Here is a 23,167-nt window from a genome sequence, read left to right as displayed (position 1 = left end):
TTCTCCCAACTATCCCCAAGTCTACCGCTAGGTTGTTGAGCGGGCTCGCCGGCTCCGCCGGACGTGCAAAGCACGCATGCACTTCTCCCAGATTGTTTTGTCAATCCGGGGACCTGCGTTCTCACTCTCCACTCGCATAGCCCCCGTTTCCCAAAGATCTGTTCCTTCGGTGCAAGGTGAGTGACGGAAATTTGCAAGGTCTGGTTTCCAGGCCAGAAGCACTAGGTTTACTGGGCAGAGGAGCTTCCTAGGGCGGTTCTCCAGTCGTCGGTCTGACATAGCGATTGCTATAAAAATCCCATATAATAAAGGTGTACAGGAAGCTAGACCCGCCCGCTGGAGCAGAGCCCCACACACCAGGAGCCCTGGAGAACACTTTTCCTTGATCTGGGGGAAGCGAAAACGAATTTTAACATAAACATATTTGCATACGCCCCTCCCTTTGGCCCCGCCCCTAGGTGGCGCGGGCGCGCCGCCTAACGCCGGCGCGAGGGGGCGGGGTGGGGGAGGGAGAGAGTGCTCCGAGAGCCCGGTTTGGCTCGCGGCTCTGTGATTGGTTTGTCTGGACTCCGCCTCCAGTACATGTCATTAGCATCTCATTAGTTGTCCGCTCGGACTCCGGAGGCAGCCACCGCCGTCAGTCTGAGGCAGGTGCCCGACATGGCGAGTGCTGTGCTGCCGAGCGGATCCCAGTGTGCGGCGGCAGCGGCTGTGGCGGCGGCGGCGGCGCCTCCCGGGCTACGGCTCCGGCTTCTGCTGTTGCTCCTCTCCGCCGCGGCACTGATCCCCACAGGTAGGTGTGGGCACCGGCCAGTTGGCCCCTAAATTTCCCCAGGCACCCCAGTAGCCGTAGCCACGGAGGGGGGAAACGTTTCCATGACAACCTCCCCCCACTTCCTAAATCCGAAGCGGAGGGAGTGTGGAGAGGAAACTCAGGGCTGAGATGGAAGGGGCTGCGGGGATCGGTGACCCCCTTCTCCCCTGCCCGGCTGGTATGAATGGGAGCCCTCAGGGATGGCTGCACCCACACCTTTTCTCCCTGGCTTGGCGCGGGGTGCGGAGTGGAGTGAGAATGGGGGGCCCAAGGGCTAGAGACTGTGGGGGAAGGGGATGACTCGAAGGCACCTCCAAACCTTCCGGACCCTCTAAACTCGCTGTTGTGCCCGTAACTTGTGGGTCCTCCCGTCGTCTCCCAGGGCTGCCCATTCGCCCCCACCCCTCCAGCGATCACCCCCAATTCTCCATCCCTCGAAGCCTCCCCATGGCTGACTACCAGCTGCCTCCGGCGTGACTCCTCGCCGGTCTCTAGGACATCCCCAGACTTGTCTGATCAATCCTACTCCCCCGCGCTCTGCCTTTCTCCCTGTCCCCAAACTGCACGCCTCTCGTGTGTCCCTCCGGCCGACCGCAGCCCCTCCGCCTCCTCCTCTCGGCTGCGGGTCTCCTTGGCCTGGCTCCAGGCAGGGAAAGTTACCCGGGCCCGGCCTCGCGGGGGAGCGGTCGCTGTCGCCGCCTCTGCGGGAAGGCGCTGGGAGCCTGCAGCCCGCCCGCCCAGCGGCGTCCTTCGCCACGAGTGGGGACACCGGATTTCCCAGCTGCCCGTCCTTTTGGCGGCCAGAGGGTGGTGGAGGGGGCGTTCGCGGCCTCTGCGGCCAGGCGGGCACTCTGCGGGCCTCCGGGCACCCCCTGCGTGGAGAGCAGTCTTGGGAATTTGCCCAGGGGCGGCTCTGCACGCCTGGCGCCTTCCCTGAAGACGCCGAGCACTCGGCGGGAGCACGATGTGTGCTGCCCGTGTGCCGGGCGCGTTGGCGCGGTCGGGAAAGAAGAGGGCAGTGTTTGCTTTTGCTAACAAAAGGGAGCCAGAGCTCTTCCCCACCGGAGAGGCCGGTCGTGCTGCACCCTGCCTCCCTTCCCGCCACCTCGCCGCGCCCGGCGGCCGCCCGGCATCCCCGCTTCCCTGGCCGCCCGCTGCGGGCGCCGGCACCGAGTGGCACCGGGCCGCGGGGGGTGGGCGGCGGTGCAGGAGGGGATGCAGCAGGGCTCTGCGCCTGCAAAGCCGCTCCTTGCAGCTCGTGAGCTGCAGGACCTGGGAGCAACAAGTGGCGGAGGACGCCGAGAGCTCAGCCCCCACCTGCGGAGCCCCCGGCCCGGGCGAGCGCAGCGCTAGGGCCGCCGTGCAGCTCGGGGGGCGCCTCTCCGCTTGGGCTGTGCCTTTTGTTTACACGCTAGAGGACACACAGTTATGTAAACACTGCAGGAGACACGCTGTAGGAAATCGGGATGTCTGGGGGTGCTACCTTGGAATTTTGAGGTGCCGGGTTGGTTGCTCCCCCCACCCAAAAAAACAGGCTTGCAAAAGAGCTCGGCTTGGGGAATCTATTGGGGCTGTACAAGGGTGGAAGTCTGGCAGCAGCTTCAGTTCCAGCGCTGAGGATTTTTTCTTCCATGCCACTGTCTGTCTCCGGATGTTGTTTATGTGCTTTTCCTCCGTGAATTCTTAATTTATGAGTTACGAGATAATTGGGTTCAGCCGATGCCGGTGTGGTTACAACTTCATTTCGGGTGATGCCTCTGACTGGATGGGTTCAATAAAATGTTCCTGGAAGAGATCCTTGGTGCTGCTGCATTGTGAAAAGCGCCAGTGTCAGTTAAACGTGAGCGCGAGTAAAGGCTCGGTAACTGGCGCATAATAGAGGCAACAATAGACTTGTATTGGCTGGGGAAAAAAAAAAAAAATCGGGGGAAAGCGTTTGTCGGTGATACCGCCTTTCGACAAAAAAAAAAAAAAAAAAAGAGGAGCCGTACGATGCCTCCTGGCAACAAAGTGGGATTAGATTTTGCCTTCCCTGTCAAGCCTGCTCATTGAAGGCACCGGGTAGTAGCAACAGTTCTTACTATATTTGTAACTACCTCGCGGTGAGAAGTTGCCTTTCCGGCGAGGCATATATGCTGACTTAGAAAGGAGCGGTCTGGAACTCAACCGTGCATGTCAAAGCTACATGAAAATTCTGTTGCCAGTTACCATGGAAGCAGCTTCTTGCTCTTGTGTACATCCCTGTTTGTATGCTGGTTATCAGATTGTGTTCAAATTAGAAAGTAATTTGGTTTGATTTGTAGTGAGGAAGTGAGATGACTTTCTTAAACATTTTTTTTTTTCTTTTAATGCTTGTTTTTTGTGAGTCGTATGAGAGGGGGTCTTGACCCAGCCCCAGATCCCATAGGCCAGGGCTAAATTCCAGGTGGGCATGGAAGGACTTTTCTTCCTTAGTCCTCTTAGTTTAAGCTTTCTCAGAGGCATCCAGTTCCCACTCACAGGGTTAAAGAAACCTGTTGGTGCTTCTAACTCCATTAGGCTTGTTTCATTTACATCCTTATTGGTAAGGCAGAGGAGGGCCATTGTACAGTGGGTCCTTGGCTCTGTTTTCCCCTGTAACTGAAGCCATCCATCCACCCGAGACAATCTCTTCTCATCCTTCCTGTGGTGTTTGGATGTAATGGATGTTAATGAAATGCAGCAAAAATGGGATTGCCTAATCTCACTCCACGGTGTTAATCATGCCTGTTACGTTTAAGGTGCATGCATGGTGTTGTTTTTGATCCCAAGTGAACCAGTGGTTCATCACCCCCCTCTTACCTTTTTCAGGATTAGAGAAGATGACTGATGGGTGGGTGGGTGGGTGGGTGGTGGTTATGGTGGTGACAGGAAGCCGGGGGCTGAGTTTGGCCTGCCGTGGCCTGTTGGGGCTTGCATACCGAGGACAGGGACTTTACAAAAGTGCCGCACTGCTATTGTTGCCTTACCCTGCATCAAATTGAATAGCCGCAGGAGGGACTTGCACTTGTCTGTGATAGCTTTGATAAAATATCCCTCATTAATGCCACTTTATATTTACAGTGTGTCACTGGAGACGCACAAGGCTTCATTTAGTGGCTTGTGTGACGAGACAAGCTTGCATTATTTGCCTGGGACATTTTGGAGGAACAAGAGACCCATTGAGCAATCTTTTGAAATGAACAAATACGAAAAAGGGGGGAATAAAAGAGCAGGCAGTTCTCTGGAACAAAGAGCTTTATTCATATGGATGTTGTACATGCTTTATCCAGTTTTCCCCAATGGCCCTCCTGGTAAAGGGGAGTGGGACAGGGAAGACACCAACAGGCAGGACACTTTCGCTTCCTCTTTCACTTCCTGACTTCATATCCTTATCGGAGTTGGTCGCAGACTCCACTGCCTGCTCATCTCTCTCCATTCCCTCTAAAATCCCGGAAGGTAACGTGTTCCTGGGCCTCAAAGGGAGATTTTGAAATCTTTGCTCTGAGCTCTGAATTTCAGAAGGAAGTGCTAGCTACCTGTTGAGATTGATGTCGTTGGAGGATATATGGGTTGCAGGGAAAGAAATGTCACATTTCTATGACATGTGTCAAGAAGTGGTTGATAGTGAATGTCAGATTGGTAAGATGTCTTGCAATTATAATGTTAACTTTACTATTTATTTTAAAAGAATTTCTGTGAAAACTAGCATCAAAAATTTTCATTATCCTTAGTGGTGCTCTCAGAGTTTTTAGTGATTCTTTCCCACACCTGGTACATTTTAGTCTCATACATAAGTGAATTTTGGCCTATATTGCTAAATGATTTTTTAGGCTTTAAAAATTGATAATATTGCTATGAATATAAACTGTCTCATTCTCTATGAGTTTCTGTATGTGACATTTTAATGCCTAATTGGCCACTTAGAATTTACATTTTAAAAATGGTGGTGTGTGTGTGTGTGTGTGTGTGTAAACGTTTTAAACAAAAGATCCATTTTTATGTGGGGGAATTTTTAAAATTGGGCCAAACTATTCAGTGTTATGATTTACAAGCATATGAAGAAAATTTATAAGAAGTAAATCTGAAGGATTCAAATGCTGTATATTTTTCTTGGGAAGAATAATACTGACCATTTCACTGGGCATTTTTAACTGAAAATTCAGCACAGAAAGGAGAAATCACACAGCGACATCTGTTGCAGAATTGAAAATTTGCTGCTTTGAGTTGGAAGCAATTAGTCCCGTATAAGCACCTAATGGTATCAATCAGTGTGTGTGTGTGTGTGTGTGTGTGTGTGTGTGTGTGTGGATACAAATATGTACATATACGTATATATGCATATATTTGCCAGAATACTCACCCATGTATAATATTCATATTTACATTAAAGAGTATTTAATGGAAAAGGTAACATTTTATAGCACTAAAGCTCTTTTTTAAAAAAACACTTTTTGAGGATTTAGAGATTCATATAATTATGGAATTTTTGAAAGGGGAAAGAGAGTAGAAATCATCTCGTGAAATCCTGTTATTTTGAAGTGAGACAGCTGAAGCCCAGAAAGGGAAATCTTGCTCACAGTTGAACTGAGGCTAAGTTAGCTACAGACCCTGGATGGGGACAGGTCCCTTGATGTCCAGCCAGTTCCACCTCCTGGCAGGGATGCCCAGTCGGAGATATGGCTCATAGGGAGACACTATCTTGGCTAAAAATATTTCATATTCTGAAGGCAGCAAGATTAATTGTTGCTCTAGGTGATAAACCCATGGATCAGAGGAGTTGACCTCTGGGAAGAAAAGACCAGTTCTTGGTAAAGTTGTCTTGGGTGTTGACAAATGATTCTGAAACCTCTGGACCTTATTTGGCAGCCATAACACAAATGTCATCCAAAGCACCTTCTTAGGGGAGAACTCCGTATTTGTGTCTCTGTAATAAGTCAGATACATGAAAACCAGGCTTCAGAAGTCTCATGTTTAGATTTTTAAGATTTTTATCTGTCTTTTCAAGGATTAATGTTAGCAGAAAATGACTGGTTCCATCTAACTAAGGAATAAAAGAAGGTCAAGAACCAGAACAGCTTGATTTTCTTACCAGGTGCTTGCCACTTTACATTAAGCTGAGGAAAAGCTGAGAACTTTTTTTTTTTTTAAAGAAAAACATTTTATTTTTGTAAGATGACTTTTTTTTCACTGTGTTATGGAAATTTTCAAATATATACAAAAGTGGAAAGAATTCCATATTTAACCCTGCATGCAAATCACCCAGTTTTAATAATTATCCACCCCTGGTTAATCTATCTACTCCAGGCCTCCTTTTCTTCCCAGATGATTTAAAATAAATTCTGGACATCTTATCATTTCTTCTGTAAGTACTTTAGAAGGAATCTCTGAGATACAGTCCCTCTTCCCCCTCTCCTCCCATAATGACAGTATCATTATCTGAATGTACATATTCTGAACTGGATGTACAGAATTTTTGCCCTACCCTTGTTTTACTGAAGAAGTAGGATGAAGGGTTGTTGCAGTGGGTAAAAACAAAGGCAGAAACTAGAGAAACCAGAGCTTGATTACTGCCCGTGCCAGAGACCTTTCCGTATAGTTTGGTTTATTTTGAGCAAGGTTTTGTTTGGATCAGCTAAGATGAGTTTTATTGTTGTGTAAATATGGTTGTGTAAATAAATATGCAGTAATTGTAGCTAATCCCTCAACTGTGGTGTGCTATGGAAAGCACCGTTGGCAAGATTGGCCATTTTCAGTTATTCCCATAATGAATACCCTCTATCTGAGGTCTTCTGTAAGAAAGGCTTATTTTAGTTTGATGGCTGTGAGATACCCCATTCATATACTTATCTTTAAAGACCTCCATGCTATAAATACCTCTGCATTTTGTGAATATACTACTTAAAAGAAAAATGTCCTTTCCCATTTCTAACTGGCTAAGTGCTCATTTCAGTCTGTATTCTGTAACTGAAGTGATCACAAAATACCTTCTTTGGCATGGGATACTCATAAAAAAAGCTATAAGTATTTGGGCCTTGTTTTTGTGGGATGGTGCGAAGGGTGGTGGAGAGAGAAAAGGTTACTACTTTTACTTCTCAATATTTGCCCCATTGATTTAAAATATACTTTTTAAATTTCAACTAGAAATGTTGGAATGCTTCAGTGTTAATTTCTGAACTTTGGTTTTTCTGAAAATAGGTTGGCTCCATTTTCCAAGTTTCATTAAATGCAAGAGTTTTATTTTTTTTTAAAGAGGCTCTTTCTCAAATGTTTTATTTAATGTGGACTATAAATCTGAAGCATTTGGTTTTTTGGTTTCCAGCCAAACAGGTAATTACACCTGAGATGATTTTGAGAGATCCAAGGGGCCTGGCCAGGTGAAAACCTGCCCCTGGGCTCCTCCTCTGAGCGGGCCACAGTACAGGAAAAGCACAAAGGAATGCGTACATTCACGGTGTGGGGAGCTCCACCAAAATCGAATAAAAAGCCTTTGTTTGGAAACCATCAATGAAGGAAAAAACTCACTGGAATGTTTGTAATTACAAGTGGCACCTCCTTGTTTAAATTTCAGAAGCCACAGTTTTCTTTTTCAGAGATTTAAATTGCAGGCTCTAGCCAGCAGCTGCTGTTGTGGTTAATGGGCAGTTTCTCTTTGAAGATCTTCCAGTGCTGGTTCTCAAAAGCTTTGGTGCAGTTGGCCTTGAACTAGGGTTAGAAAAAGGGAGTTGTAGGTATTTATGTACATGCACAACCAAAATGATGTGGCACATTTATTATTACTCAAAAGAGAAACTTGGCATTAAGGTCGAGACAAAGCAAGCACTGGGTAAAGAAAACCAAAAAACCCCAACACCAAACAAAACAAAAACCTCTTATGACTGACAGGTGTCTTCAATGATGTGATTACCTCAAGGGAGATGTGGGGTGGGAAAAATTTTTTCTTTTGGTAGGTGTTTTACTGGAATATAGTCATTTGACCCAATATTTTAATCTAGATATTTCAGAAATGTTAAATAGGCTTGAAATGAAAGTGCTGTGATATACATTTACATGCTACTCAGTGTTTGAAATTGATATTCCAGTGACATGGACTTTTACAGATGACTAGAATAAGTGTCTTGCCCTTGGCAGACTTCCTTGGGAAGGTAGGTGCTCTAATTCCTCTTCAGCTGTCCAGCACTGGACTGCAGTGTCAAGTTGGAATTAAGTTATCCAGTCCTTGAGGGGGTGGGGAAGAATCTGCTTGAAAACAAAGGGTTCGCCAGCCTCATATATGCCATTGTCTGTTCATATCTCCACTTGGCTGGAATTAACCTAAAAGCTAACGTATCCAAAGTGGAACCTTTCATCTTTCTGCCATAGGTATTAACTTTTCTCCAAGTCTCCATTATTGCAAATAATGCCATCGTCATGCTGTTCTGTAAGGCCCCTATATGGAGTCTTTTTTCCTTTCTTTCGCTTTTACTCTTGGACTGAAATAAAATGGGGCTGAGTGTTTCTCCAGGACATTCTATGGAAACCTCAGTGTCCTTTCCAAACCATGTTTTACTAGCAGGTGCTTCATAGCCAATTCCCCCACCCCAGCCTCTATGAATCAGAACTGTGTCTACCTACCCACAGTTGTAATTCTTTTCAGGACAGGATTGTGACACTTGCCTTTCAGAGACCTAATCTGCAGTTCTTCTGACATCAAATTAAAATTCCACACTGTTTTGTTTTTAGGTTGTTCCTTCCTCAATTGCTCTCTTGCTTCCTCTCTAATTGCCCTCATTTCTTACTACTTTTCAGCCCAATCCTGATGGGACTGGAAGACTGATGATTCTCCAGTGAAAGTGAAGAAGAAAGTGGTATTGCAGATTAGCTGTCAGCTGGCTGCCATTCCCTAAAACTCCTCTCTTATATGTTTTTCCTTTAACTGTTTGTCTTGGTTTGTAGGTGTAGGATGGCTGCTTTTCTTTGCCTACTCTGAGAGTAAACACCTTCCCTTTGCATCTTTCATTTTAACTAGCATGTACTTATCTAATGCATACTTCAACCCAGGCGTTTCTTTTTCTGCTTTACAAGTGTATGCATGAGTATGTTTCTTTATGCTAAGCTAAAAAAACTTTAGAATGTTCAAAATGTATTGTGCCTATTTGGTTGTCCACGTTTGAATATGGAGATTTGCTGCAGCATGAAAATTGTGTAACTGACAACAAGTTACAAGCTGGCAAAGTAAGCCTTTCAGACAAAAAGTGAAATCCTTTAGATGCAAAAGGACTTCTTCAGGTCAAAGTCAAAGAGCCTCGTGTGGAGTGTCTGACTGGCATAAATGAGATAGGCTCCTTTGAAGAGGATCCAAGAGATGCCACCTTAGAGGGGTATTTGGTGCTCATGTCTGGCATGTGAGAAAAACTTACCTGGAGAAATGAAAAGGACACACTCTAAAACCCAGGCCTTTATTGGGTGGTGTTTTAATCATGTTTGACTTTGGAAGCAGTACTCCCTAATTTTATAAATGTGGTGGGCCTATGAATTTGGTTGCATTTTGGTAGATAACATAGAGGGCGAATTATCACTGGCTTAAGAAACAAAAAATAAAACCTTTGTTTCTCAGTCTTAACTGCTAAACTTGTTATCTTAAGGATCTTTTCAAAGTCTATCTGGTTGTACTATCTGCCACAGTTCTTCCCTTCTTTTTTCCTTGTCTGGCATCCTTCCCCTTCAGAGTTCAGTTCTTGCTAGTAGAAAAAGGTTATGTAGCATGATAACACAGTGATATAAAAATATGATGATGTTAGAGTATTTTAGGACAGTGTTGGGGTATAGGTTGTATGTAGAAATGTGGTGTTTGGCTCTTTGCTGAATATGCCTGTGTTAAGCCAAGCCACCCAGAAGTTATAAGTCATCAGCTCGATTCTCTTTTCTGAATAAAAAATGAGCATTGCTTCATTTCTCTTGCAGAAATCCTTATTTAAACAATGAAAACTTCAAAGATAGGGAGAAAAAAAAAAACAAGTTAATTTAGTACCAAATTACTGCTCAAATGGTTTTATCTCTTAAAAGGTTCAAGTAGAGATTAGCTTAAATGACACTGAATTTCACTTTTCCTTGTGCATATCTTGTGAGCACACATCTTTGTAAAGAGGCCTCTGTCTCCTTTCCTTTAGTTTTGTTACTAATCACATGAATGTTAGATGCTGTTCATTTCCCTTTCCCGAAGCCAATCTCTTCATCTCTGGACCATGTTGGCAAGCAGAATACCCAGCTTAGCTTACAGAACAGGAAAGCCTAGTGTTTTACTCATGACTTAAGAACAGCAAAATCAACCTACCTTGCAGGATGACAAAAACAAATCTAATCATATGTATGATAATCTAATCACACATATGATAATCTGATCATATATATGAACATGCTTAAATAGGAAGTATTTATCGTCTATCTATCACTTTTATTAAAACAGTTACTATCTAGTAGCGGGGGTTATGTCTCCCTCACATGCTAGGAAATACTGAAAAAACTATGTCGAAAGGATTAAGTCAAGTGAAACTGAAGAAGAGAGTGGCAGTAAGATCTCACCTGGAGTCGAATCTTTTCTGAAAGTGAATAGAATCATCTAGTAACCTTGGAGAAACTGACAGTGATTATAATCTCTAATTGCTGGGCCTTTTAACAGAGAGGGCTTTATTATTTTACTCAGCCTCCTGCATTTTATATACTGTGTTTACTAAAGAAATGGTGTTTCTGTAGCTAACCCATAAGGCATTTGGTGGAAAAATGAGCATTTAAAAATGATTTTAAAATTGAGTATCTACTTTTGTACCAGACACTGCATTAGGCACATCTTTGTCTTCCAGAAGGTTGGAGTCTGTTTTTCCTCCACCTTTATTTTGAAAAATTTCAAAGCCATAGGAAAGTTGAATGAAGAGTACAATGAATTCTTCTGTTTACTGTACCTAGATTTATCAACTGTTAATTAACATTTTCCCCATTTGCTTTATTTCTGTCTCTCTTAATAATGTAGACATACATACTCCATATCTTTTTTTTTCTTCCTGAACTATGTGAAAGCAAGTTGCAAGTGTCATGATACTTCACCCCTGAATACTTCAGCATGTAATGCCTAAGAATAAGGACATTTTCCTCTGCACCCTTAGTACCATTTTTATATTAATATTTAACATTGATTCAATAATATTATCTAATATCTAGTACATGTTCAAATTTCTTTATTCATCCCACTTATGTTCCTTATGTGTATTACTTTGTCCTCCCCAGTGCAGAATCCATCAGATATCACACATTGAATTTGGTTTTCAAATCTTTCGTCATTTTAGATCTAGAACCATTACCTTACTCTGCCTCTTTTTTTTTTTTTTTTTAAGGGATTTTAAGGAGTGTATTTCATGGCATTGACGTTTGGATGAGTCCAGCCCGCTGTTTTGTAGAATATTCTATAGTCCTACAGATTGTTTGATCATTTCCTCATAGTTCAGTTCAGATTAAACATCTTTGTCATTAACACTGCATGGCTATGTTGTCACCTTCTTGTAGCATCACATCTAGAGGGATGTAATATCGGTTTGCTCTGTTATCGGTTTGATCCCTTGATTAAGGATATAAGTTTAGTCAGTTTAAATGGATTTACAGATTTCTCTATTTTTGTCCCTTTGTGATAGATAAATAAGTAATCTATGGGTTATTTTGAGACTGAAGAGCTTGTTCTCTAACAACATATCACATGGTTTTAACAGCATTGATGAACCTTGTGTGAATCAAATATTTCACCAACGGCTACAAAATTGTGATTTTCTAATTCTATAATTTCTCTAAATTGGGTAGAGGCATTCCTGCATAAAGAAGAGCTTGCTTTCCCCTCTTTTCTCCCCACTTCCTTTTTTTTTTTATTTTGGAAAATCACGATGGGCTCACAGATTTAAAAAATAAAAATTTAGATGTATTTCATGACTGTCAAATTTGGCTGGTGAGATTCCCTTTAGACTCCAGTATCCCTTTGATATAGCCTCATTAATTTTTAAGTACTTTCTTACTTTATGTCACAAGAACATATCCAAGCCTACCTTCTATTTTCCCTGCCCCAGACCTTGAATCCACTATTCCTCCAAGGAGTCCTGGTTCTGTTTAGTGGGGTAATGGTATTTAGGTACCAAAGAGTTGTGCTTATTGCTATTAACTTGTTGTTTTTTTAGACTTTTCCAGTGGGTAGAACTAGGATTTTTTATATTTATTCATTTAAATCATAAGTTTTTACTGGTGCTTTTGATTACAGTCTAAAATTCTAGGTTTTTTTCTCTGCATTTCCTTCTCTCATTTCTTATTTGTATTTTCCTTCTCCCATGGTGATATCTCTGGTTCCTGGGCACATCAATGTCTTATAATTAATACAAAATAGTTTTGGAATTATACCACCAAGACTATTGTACACAACAAACCTACCAAGATCAAGTTTTTTTTGCCATTCTTTTTGTCTTTAAAATAGATCCTGCTGAGAGAAGACAGAACATTGTGTTTACAAGTTCACAAATTAGTTTTGCGTGTGTGTGTTATCAAATATATATATATATATATATATATATATATATATATATATAGTTAGGATCATTTGTTTCTGTTTATATTCAGGTTAAAACTTTTTCTATCCTTGTCTTTTTTTTTTTTTTTGTAAATAATTAACATGGCTCAAACATCAAAACTGTATATAGCGATCTCACTCCATTCCCTATACTTTCTGCCCTGTTCCCACCCACCTTCCTGTAGTAGCCAATTTTATTCATTTCTTGTATATTCTGTTTTTCCTTTGGAAAAAATAATGGGTAATGTTCTATTTTTTACACTTTTACACAAGCCTGTATTATATCTGCCTATATCATGTGTCTTTATTTGACAAATCCTGAATTCTAACATTTATTTTGATGATTTCTCCCTTCACTTGGTTTTATTTTACTTTAGAACCCTATTTTTCTACTATCTTCAGTTCTCTTCCATTTCTTCCTTCTAAAGTAATAGTTTTATTTGGGTAGTGGGAAGAATTCTGTATACATTTTTTTCTTTTAATTCACCAAGTTACTTGCAAGAAAATAAGGACAGCCCCTTTTCATATAATATAATGTGTGTTTGTAATGCTTAATCACTGTGCCTCACCCTGTTTCTAATTGGTCATCTTTTATGCTTTTCCTCATAGAATAAGTTGAAAAATCTATGTCTCACACCACAATTTTTCCTAGTTTTTGAAGAAATTGCAGTATAACTTACTTTAACGTGCACAGCTGAGATACTTTCTGTGTCTAAATCTCAGACCATGTTCTAAAACTGCCTATTGGACATCTTAACTGGGTGTTCCACAGTTACCTTAAATAATATGAGTGACAGAATAGCAACTATAACTTATTTAGTGTCTTCATTCATGATCTCATGTAATCCTATCACCCTACTAGTATTTACCATTGTTGCTTCGTTTTATAGTTGAGGAAGCTGAGAGGGCAATAGGTTCTCTGTTTAAGAGGCACAAACGCAAGTGTCAGAACCAAGATTTGTACTAGGTCTGTCTTCGAAACTCATAGTTTTAAGCACTTAACCATATTTTTCTAAAATTCAAGATATCTAGAACTGAAGTTAATATCTGTTCTCACCACACTCTCTCTATCCTGAATTTTCTATCCTGATGAAGGGCACCAACATCTACCCAATGAATTAAATAAATCTGGGAGTCATCTTAGTACTCTCTCCTTTGATATCCTCTTCCCTTCTGTTAGCTACTAGGTCCTGCCTGTCTTCATTTTATGGATGAAGAAAGTAGACTTGGACTGGCATAACATTGCCTTAATTGATCCATTTACCTCTAGCCTCTTCCCTTGTAATGCATCCTTAATACTGCTTCTACATGGATCTTTCTAAAACACACATTACACTGTCACTTTCTCACTTAAAATCTTTAAATGTCTTCTTGGCATCTTAACGATGAATCTCTCTTTGTTCCAGTATGGCCTGCAGCGTCCTTCATCCCCTGGCTTCTGTCTTTCTCTCAAGCTTATCTCTTGCCAGCTCTCCACATTGTGTTCTTGCTTTAGAACTCCCAAAGTCAATGTGTTCTAGGTACACCATGCTCTCTCATGCCTCTCTGCTTTTTATATGCTACCTCCTCTGCCTGAAGCACTAATCTATGTGGCTGATTCCTACATGTTGTTTGAGATCCAGCTCAAGCATCGATTCTTCAAGGAAACTTCCATGACTGCTCTGGCTGGTTAGGTATCTTTTCTTGGTGCCCTTCTTCTGTACTTCCCTAAGGGCTTTTCTTGACTTACCTTCTTCCTTTTTGTCAAACATCCCTCTCTGAATTGTCCAAGTCTCCTCTGTGTACCGGATATGCATTTTGGATTTGTCCAACTTGTTTCCACCAACAGAAATGTTCCATCCTCCTACCTTCCATGTTGGCGTGTTTAAATCCTATGCATACATAAAGGCCCAAGTCCAGTGTTTTTCTTCAAGTCTTCTGTAATTTCCTAGCCTGAATATAATGTTTTCCTTTCAACTTTCATTATAGTTTCTCTAACCATTCCATGACACTTAACATTTTCTACCTTATTGTATGTTGACATGGGCCCATGGTTACATGTCTTCTATCCCCTTTACAGGAGGGACTATTTCTTACTCATCTTTGTAACCTTAACAGCATAGAGCACAGGTCTTATATGTAGCACATGTTCTATAAACATCTGTTGAAGAAATGAATGAATTGGAAATTGGGTGTTCATTGTCAATTAAATCATTTCTAATCCTGTCTTTATAAACGTAAACAGGGAACGTGATGATATTAATTCAGTCTGGAAGACCAGTATAAAAATGAATCACCCCAAAGGTTTATTCACTCACCATCTTCCTGTTATAAAAGTTGATTTCCAATGTGTATGTATTCTATCCTTTTTTATTTGTTAAGAATTCTGGTAGCTGATATACTGATATAGAATTTACAGCAGGCCTTAGTGTTTGTGAAATTTAATTTAGTCATTGTTTCATTATCAGCTTTTAAGGCTGTAGTTCTTAGTAGGAGTTGTTTGTTCTCTCATAATGGATGAAGAGCTGTCAACATTCCTGACTCTTTCGCAGTCTGAAGGACTGACTTCTAGTGTGTTTGTTCATCCTTGGTGGGTGGGCAATCATTGGAGAGATTTAGACCACCAGCCCAGATACGGGAATCTCTTTCCATTTATTTAATCACTTCACAGACCTGGGATAGCTGGACTTTGAGTCATTGCTGAGGCCATATCGGCACTTTAGAGTTGAAGCAACAAACAAGAAACTTATCTCTGAGGCCATCTACTCCCCTTCACCTCAGCTTTTGTGAGAGTCTTGTCTTAAAACTGAGATGTATTCTCAGAAGAGGCATGGTGAACATAGTGAAATTTAAACCTCAGGGTAACAGTTTTCCTTGTATGGTAATAAAGATATATGTGGAGTCAGTGGCTATAGTATCAAAAAATAGATCACAGCAATCGGATCAAACCTGAGAAATGACTTCTTGCTGTGTTAAAAAAAAATGAGATGGGTAAGGCAGTCTGTTTTGTGCTTTCACTATTCGTGTGACTGTGTAGTTGGTGAAAAATAAGACTGTGGCAAAGTTAAGCTTATAAAGTTAATTGCTTACAACTGATCTAATTTTAAATAGAAAGGTTTCCTTTTAGTCTTATGTGGAAGATGGGAGAGATTTCGTATGCAGGGAGAGAGAGAGAGAGTTAGAGAGGGAGAGGGGATGAGGGAGGAGAGTGTGTTTGCTAACATTACCTTTTAATTTAGGAGAAGTTTGGAGTTTGTTCTTTCCTGTGAATATAGAGGTGGAACCACTCTAACCAGAGTTTATTGCTGTAATATTTTAAAAATGCATTTGTAACACTGATATATCTGTGACCTTGTGGAGGCATTTTGAGAGGAGGGGGTGGCGAGCCCTTTTTCTCACTGTCATACGTGATGCCTACTCAATAACTCTAACTTCCTGACAGTATTGGGAGGGGGAGGAGGGCCTATCATAACTTGTTTTTTATGGCTGATTGCTAAAGTGTTCCCTTCATAGTCGCATCCATCCAGACTTCTCTTTTCCCTGCCTAAGGCAAGCATCCGGCCTAGTCTGTGTTTGGTGCTTTAAATGCTCTGAATTATGGAGAATCGTAGTATTTTATCGATGCTTCCCGTGTAGCTATATAGCTCTGTATTGTCTTAGGTTACACAGCTTGCATTTCTTCGGCATTGTGAGTGGATTATTGCAATTAGTTGAGGTTTTGAGAGGAGTGACATGTCTTTCTTGATTTCTACCATGTGCCACATTCCCTTTCTTGGTAGACATTTTTCCAGGGATGGCCTTTTTAATAAATCCTTTAAGTTAGAAGTATTATATCCTTTCTTTCCACCATAACTCTTAGCATATATATCTTTATCAGCATGACCTACTATCAAGTAAATAATGATTTGATGGCAATATTCAAGAAAAATTATATCTTTGAAATCCAAATTTTATCAGTATGTTAATGTGTAGTATATTATCTAAGAAGAAGAAAAGATTAATCAATTTCTTCTAGAATTAAGAGGCTAATGCTTCAAGCATCCTATTTAAAAACAATTGCATCAAGATCCTGTTGGCAGGATTGCTTATTTTATTATTCTGGTCATTTGCATGAAAACAAGTTGATGATTCTTTCAATAACCTCCCGTTCAGTTTTCTTTTCCTCCTGAATAGTTATTCCTCGAGCTTTATATTCCATTCATGTAGTAACATGAATCAGGTCTAGAAAGTTAGAATTTCAGACTAAGGTAGTAGCAGAAATTTTCTTCACCTTTTTTAACCAAAAGTGATCTCCCATTTTCATATTAATTTACCTACATGACATCTCTTTATCCTTTTTTCATAAGGTGAGTGCATACAGAGCTATGTTTTAATAGAATTTTTTGCAAGGTTTTAGGATTTTTAAAAATGAGGTCATCACCTTCAAGATTTTGACCTGAACTTTTCATGAACTAAAGGAGCAAGAAAAGGAAAGATTAAAAAAAAAAAAATGATGAATATATAATGTGCTTATAATGGAATAACTGATCAAAGTTAAATTCACCTTATAACATTTATTTGGTGCTAGTTCCCAAAGCACTCTACCATTTCAACATTTCAACAAGAGAAGCTTCACATTTATTTATTGGATCTTCCCACAAGATTCAATCTCCCCAAAAGGATTGAAAACCACTGGCCTAAACAGAATGAGTCCTTCAAGTTCAAAACAACTGGCCTGGAGAGAATAAACCTCAGTTTACTGGGAGAGCACAACAGGGCTGAAGCCAAAGCCATATGCAGGAAAAAGAATGCTTATTTGCTTGACCTTTCTTTTCTTCATATTCTCTTTGGGGTTCTGGAAGGTGTGGCTATGGCCATAGCAGAGAACTGGATAAGGAGCTGAGATTTCAGATTAGAGAGATATAAAGAAGGGAGCAAGTGTGGAGGTGGGGTGTCTCAAAGGCTTTCCATTTAAATGAAGTCTTGAAAACATGGGGAAGATTTCCACCAAGAAAGAGGTAAGAAGGAAGGGCATTCCAGGTTGAGGAGAACCACATGGATAAATGCTTACAGGCAGCAAAGCTAAAATGGCCAGTGAGAGATGGGATTAGCAACAGATAGCTTGGGGCCACATTGTGGAAATTTTTGAATGCTAGATTTAAATTAAAATCAGGAGGTCATTGGGAAATATTAAAGGTTTTGAACAGTGAAAACATCAGATTGGTGCTTTAGGAATAAAGCACAATCTTACAGTGATTCAAAATTGAGAGATTAGATTAAAAATGGAGAGATTGGTTAGGGGTATAATAGTTCAAGTAAAACAATGAAAATTTGAACTAAGGCAGTAAAGGAGCAATGGAAGTAGAATTGACTGGATTTGGTGGCTGCCTGGAGAATGGGAAAATAAAGACTAGAAATGAAGGTGTGCTTTGATTTTGAACCTGAGTGACTAAGAGAATGGCAATTGCAATTAACAGGAATAAAAATGTTAGGGGCTTATTTGGTAAGGGAAGACAAGTAACTTGGTTTTGGGTACATTAAACTTGAGCTATCACTGGAATATCCAGGTAGAAATGTTTAGAAGGCAGGTTGGAATGTACTAGGGTTTAGCAGAGAAGTTGAGAGTAGAAATAGAGATACAGATTTGAAAGTCATCTGAAAAGAGGTGATAGCTAAAGTTTTACATTTTGCTTTTATTCAGTAAGTTTTTAGATACACATTTGTTGAAAGGTCCAACGTGTGCCAAACATTATTAGGTGCTGGAGATGAGGCAGGAGTGAACAAGAGATCCTGGAGAGGTGTAACATGGTGGGAGAACCTTAAGGAAAGTGTGCTTGGGACAAGATAAGAACCTTTGATGAACACCAGGAAGGACTAGTCGAGGACCAGTGGTTAATGTTGTGGAAGAAGGAGGGAGTGATAGGTGGAAGATGGGCAGGGTTGATGTGGGATGGAAGTCTGTTAACAAAGGTGCTGAAGATCATTGAAGGGGAGAGTATTATCTTAGAAGTGAATGAACTCTGGGGAAGAGGTTATTTAAGCAAATGAATTAGACTTAAGTGATTTAGCCAGTCATACAACTAGGATATAGCAACACCAGAACCAGATTCCAGGTTTTTTGATTTGAATTCATTTCTCATTGTATTATACCGGTACACCAATTTGTGTATTTACTGTGATATAGGGAACTATGGAGAGCCTGTTCAACAGCCTGTCCATGTTACTTAAAATGTTGTTTAATTAAGATTCTTGAGGTTGTGATGTTGAATAAAGAGCAAATTAATGAACTTCACAACTGCCCTTGTATTTCATGTGATGAATGACAGTTTTGGCAGGCTTAAGCATGGAGGGAGGATAGATGGAAGCTGTTTTTCTGGAAGTGTGCTACTTTAACAACCACGGCCAGAGAACAAAAACAAATCCTGTTCTAGCACAGGGAGCATTTTCAGGATGGCAGGAAGAATCTAGGTCAGCTTAATGGTGACTTCTATTCTTTAGGTAGATTAATGTTTGGCACCCTGGTTTTCAAACATGCTGTGCAAAGTCCAGAAAGGCTGTGCATGGTTCCTTAGCACATATTAGTCAGTAGGGGGTCACAAATTTAATTGATGTGTGGGAGCATTTTGATTTACTGTTGAGTAGAGAGAGTGTAGCTCAGGCCTAACACTGTAACGTGTAGAGTTATAGTCAGCATTTCCTTAACTCTTCTATGTAAAAGATACATCTTTGTGGAAATTTTGCATTTACCTGTAGGAGATGACTGGTCTTCTATAGGTAGGATGATCAGAAAGTAGCTCAATTTAACAGTAAAGCTCTGGAACTTTGGAATTCAGGCTGGCTAGTCTAACATCCTTTTTCTAGCCATGACTTTTCAGTGCTGTCCAATAGAATGTTCTGTGATAATGGAAATACTATATATCTTTGCTGTCCAATATAGTAACCACTACTCACATGTGACTTTTGAGTACTTGCAATGTGACTAGTGTGACTAAGGAACTGAATTTTTAATTTTTTAAATTTTAATTAATTTAGACTTAAATAGTCACACGTGGCTATTGGCTACCGTATTGGACAGCAAAGTGCTAGACTAAAAAAAAAACAGCCAAATTCTCATGTTCATCAATAGCATTAACTGGTGGAGAGTTGATTGAATGGGGGTTGAGTTGTATTGATATTCACTCTAAATTCAGTAGGTTAATCTGATTGTTGGACTCAGCTATGGTGGGCATCTGAATTGTGAATTTTCCTCTACTTTTCTCCTGCTTTTCATGTCTAAAAGCCTCTGTAATACCTTAATTGTCCCTCCTCATTTGAAGAATTACTCCTTTGGCTTTAGGTGGGTATAGCTCATCTAGTGCATAGATTAATGGCTCTAGCTTTGTCCTTAGGAAGCTAAATCTTGAAGGTTACCATTACATGACTATACTGCCTGCCGTATGCCAATTCATATTGTTTTTTTTTTTTTTTTTTTTTTTTTTGGTGATGTTGAAAGTGACTGAAATGTGAAAAAGACATTATTCATTTTAAATAGTTTTGACTGCCAGGTTAATGCGACTCTTAAGCGGAGCTTCATGAGGTCTGGCCATAGTAACTGCTTTTAACTTGATTTAAAGTTCTTAAACATTCTGAATTGCTTCACCTAATCTTTTTATACTGAACGTACAATTTTCAGGCTCTTTTTTATTTTCAAATCCATAACTGACAGCTGCTCAACATCTCATTCAAATAGTTTTAAGAGTTTTAGAGAAAAGTTGGGACAGACTGGATTTACTGACATCAGTTGGATTGAGATATTGCGGATTTAAAGATGATAGAGGAGGAGAAAGAAAAATAAGAAATAATTATTGAACCTGCTTGCCCAATGACAGTGATTTGAAACCTAATAACTAAGAAAACTCAGAGAGAGCAGAAGGACATATGAGTTAATTTTCCCGTATTAACATAGAGAATGAATATTCCATTTGAAAACAAAATTGTGTGTAGTCCCATTTGTCTTAATACATTTAAAAATATTAATGCATAGAAATGCATATATACCAAACCCTCACTGCGACCTTTTTCTTGACATTACATCTCACTGATTCTGTGAGATTGTCAGCTCCTTGAAGGAGCCAGCTCTTCAGGGGATTCCAGGATGCGTACTGCACAGCAAATATTTCCCAAACAGAATTTACTGTTTTATAAGAGAAACAGGTCATAAGGTCTTCCACCTCTGCTTTCAATGACAGATGAAATCACCCTGTGGCTCATTTGAAGAGGACTCTAGGCTACAGTGAATATAGAGATGCTTCAGGGGTCTACTTTTTTTTTTTTTTTTTTTTTTTCTTTTTTCGTGACCGGCACTCAGCCAGTGAGTGCACCGGCCATTCCTATATAGGATCCGAACCCGCGGCCGCTGGGAGCGTTGCCGCGCTCCCAGCGCAGCACCCTCCCGAGTGCGCCACAGGCTCGGCCCCAGGGGTCTACTTTTTATGCAAGGATTAAAACTACTGTGGCAGTAGATTTTGTTCTTAGCCTTCTAATGCCTTTTGAGTATGTGTGGGTTTGTGTGTGTATGTGTATCACCTACTATGTACTAGACATTGTGGTAAGTACTAGGCTTACAAAAATTAATTATATGTGATCTCTTCTTTCGAGAGACTTATATTTTAGACTCTTGTACTGGAAACAGTAAAAATAGCAATAGTAGGTACTAAGAACTATAATAGACACAGTTTGGGAATGCTGTGGAAGCATAAAAGAGAAGTACCTAACTCAGTGTGGAAACTTAGAGTCAGGAAAGACTTTAGGGGTCCCTTGAGTTGGGTCTTAAAAGGTAGGTAGGACATATGTGCATATTTCAGAAAATTCACGGAAAGATTCATATTATCTTTTAATTCTATTTCTTCAGGAACTTTTCGAAGTACCCCTGCAGCCAGATAGATGGAATTTGAGGAGTTTTTCCAGGTAGAGGGAGAATGTGTGGAAAGATATGGAAACATTAAAAGCATGGGGCATTCTGGGAGCTGCTAATTGTTTGGTAGGGCTGGGAGGAAAAGGCTTTGAGGGAGTAGCAAAATGTGAAGCTGGAGAGGATACGTGGGAGTCAAATCATGAAAGACCAACTTGGTAATACTGAGGAATTTGGGCTTTATTCCATGGAGAGTGTCAATGAGGGTGGGGGGTGGGGGTGGGGAGGGTGTGGAATGGATCAGGAGGATTAGAGACCAGTGGTAGGAGAACATTAGGGAGAAGCTGTGGAAGACCAGCTAAGATTATGGGGGCCTTCACCAAGGTGCATGGTATGCAGTTTGGGAGGAAGTTGATTTCAGGATATGTTTAGGAGGGCAGAATTTTGTAACTGATCAAGGGAATGGGAAGAGAAGGAGGAGTCTAGGTTAAAGGTCAGGTTTTGGCTTGGCTGCCTAGGTGGGTGATGGGTCCATTAACCAAGATAGGGAGTTTAGAAGGTAGATAGTGTTGGGGTTAAAGATGACATGCTCGACTCTGGAGAGGTTGAGTTTGTGGCATATCCGGGTGGAGATACTTAGCAGCACTCTGCAGCGCTTGTTTGGAGCCGTGGTCATGGATGAGATCTCCTAAGAAGATTGTGTACACTGGGTAAGAAGAGGGAGAGGAGCTAAGGACAGGACCTCAAGGCACACCAACGATTAAAGGTATGCAGAAGAAGATGAACCAGTGGAAGGAATGAAGAAGAAGCTGTCAGAGACTTCGAGGAAAACCAGGAAAGGCTTTTGTCTTGGCATCCAGGAGGGGAGAGGGTTTTAAGAAGGGGAGTGAGCAGCAGTGTCAAATGCTATGGGGAGGCCCTTCATGGAGCTAGCACTTAGGCACTTGTAGGGGAGCTCCGCCTAACAAGAGCAGTGCAGCAGCCAGTGTGGAAACCAGATGGCAGGGGCGGAGCAAATGGGACGTGGGACGTGCTGAATAGGAGGCGAAGTGCAGACAAGTGTTTTAAGAGGCTTAGCCGGTGAAAGTAAGGTGAGGGAGAAGGAGGTGGAAATAAGGCGATGTAGGACTAAGGGGAATTATAAAATATGTATTTTTTTTGAATTAAGGAGACTTGAGAAGGCTTATGTTGGTCATAAAATAAGAGGCAGTGCAGAGGAAGAAGACAGATAAAGAAGTGAGTGTTGATCGATGACCAGCCAGGGCTGTGATGAGGCTCAGGGAGAGGCATTTGCTTGAAAGGAAGGGAGAGGAGACCATTTTTTCTTCTGAGATGGAGGTAATGGGGCCTTAAACGGAGGTGGATGTAGGTAAGATTGTACAAGCCAGGGCTGAGAGCCCATGGTAGGGAGGACCTCCTTGGGAAAGCAGGAGCCCCTCTTGTCCCTGAGACGGTGAGATAGAGCTGTGGGGAGTGGGAAGCTGGAGAGAGAGCTGGGAAGGTTTAAATACCCTCCCTCTGAGAGTGCCCCCTTGGAGGCTGGGAACCTCACGTTGTAGTGACCCCAGTCCCCTTGGTCGCTGATGGTCCTCTCCTGAGGGACAGACTGAATGTCCCTCTTCCTAGATAGACACCCTGGTAGTTTGGCTTGATATTTTGCCATCTTCCTTCCCTTTCAGAGGAAAGGCAGATCAGCATATCATGGAAATTTAGAGCTTAAGGGGATTTTAGAGATCATCTTCTAAGTGAAGAAACTGAGATGCAGAGAGGTGAAGTGACTTAGTCAAGTAAACTCAAAGCCATGGTTAAGCCCCAGGCCTTCTGACTTGCACCCTAATGCTCTCTTTTTTGGACCCCTGCTACCCTTTGATAAGTATTATCATTAAATCCCACTCATTATAAATGCTCTTAATTTCCTATTCTGGACACTGGG

General features: G+C 41.4%; 1 protein-coding gene across 4 annotated transcripts in view; it reads left to right on the top strand.

Moving 5' to 3' along the window:
- The first annotated feature begins 659 nt into the window (after positions 1-659).
- The window catches only part of CADM1 (cell adhesion molecule 1), a 309,961-nt gene continuing 287,453 nt past the window's right edge, over positions 660-23,167 (top strand). For all 4 annotated transcript variants that reach the window (XM_063093828.1, XM_063093827.1, XM_063093826.1 and 1 more), the window contains exon 1: positions 660-793. In XM_063093828.1, coding sequence (XP_062949898.1) covers positions 661-793 — 133 coding nt within the window. In that variant the 5' untranslated portion in view covers position 660. The remainder of the gene's footprint in view (positions 794-23,167) is intronic.

Source organism: Cynocephalus volans, chromosome 4 (genome assembly GCF_027409185.1).
Source record: "Cynocephalus volans isolate mCynVol1 chromosome 4, mCynVol1.pri, whole genome shotgun sequence".
Classification (NCBI taxonomy): domain Eukaryota; kingdom Metazoa; phylum Chordata; class Mammalia; order Dermoptera; family Cynocephalidae; genus Cynocephalus; species Cynocephalus volans.
This window is presented reverse-complemented; position numbering and strand designations above follow the sequence as displayed.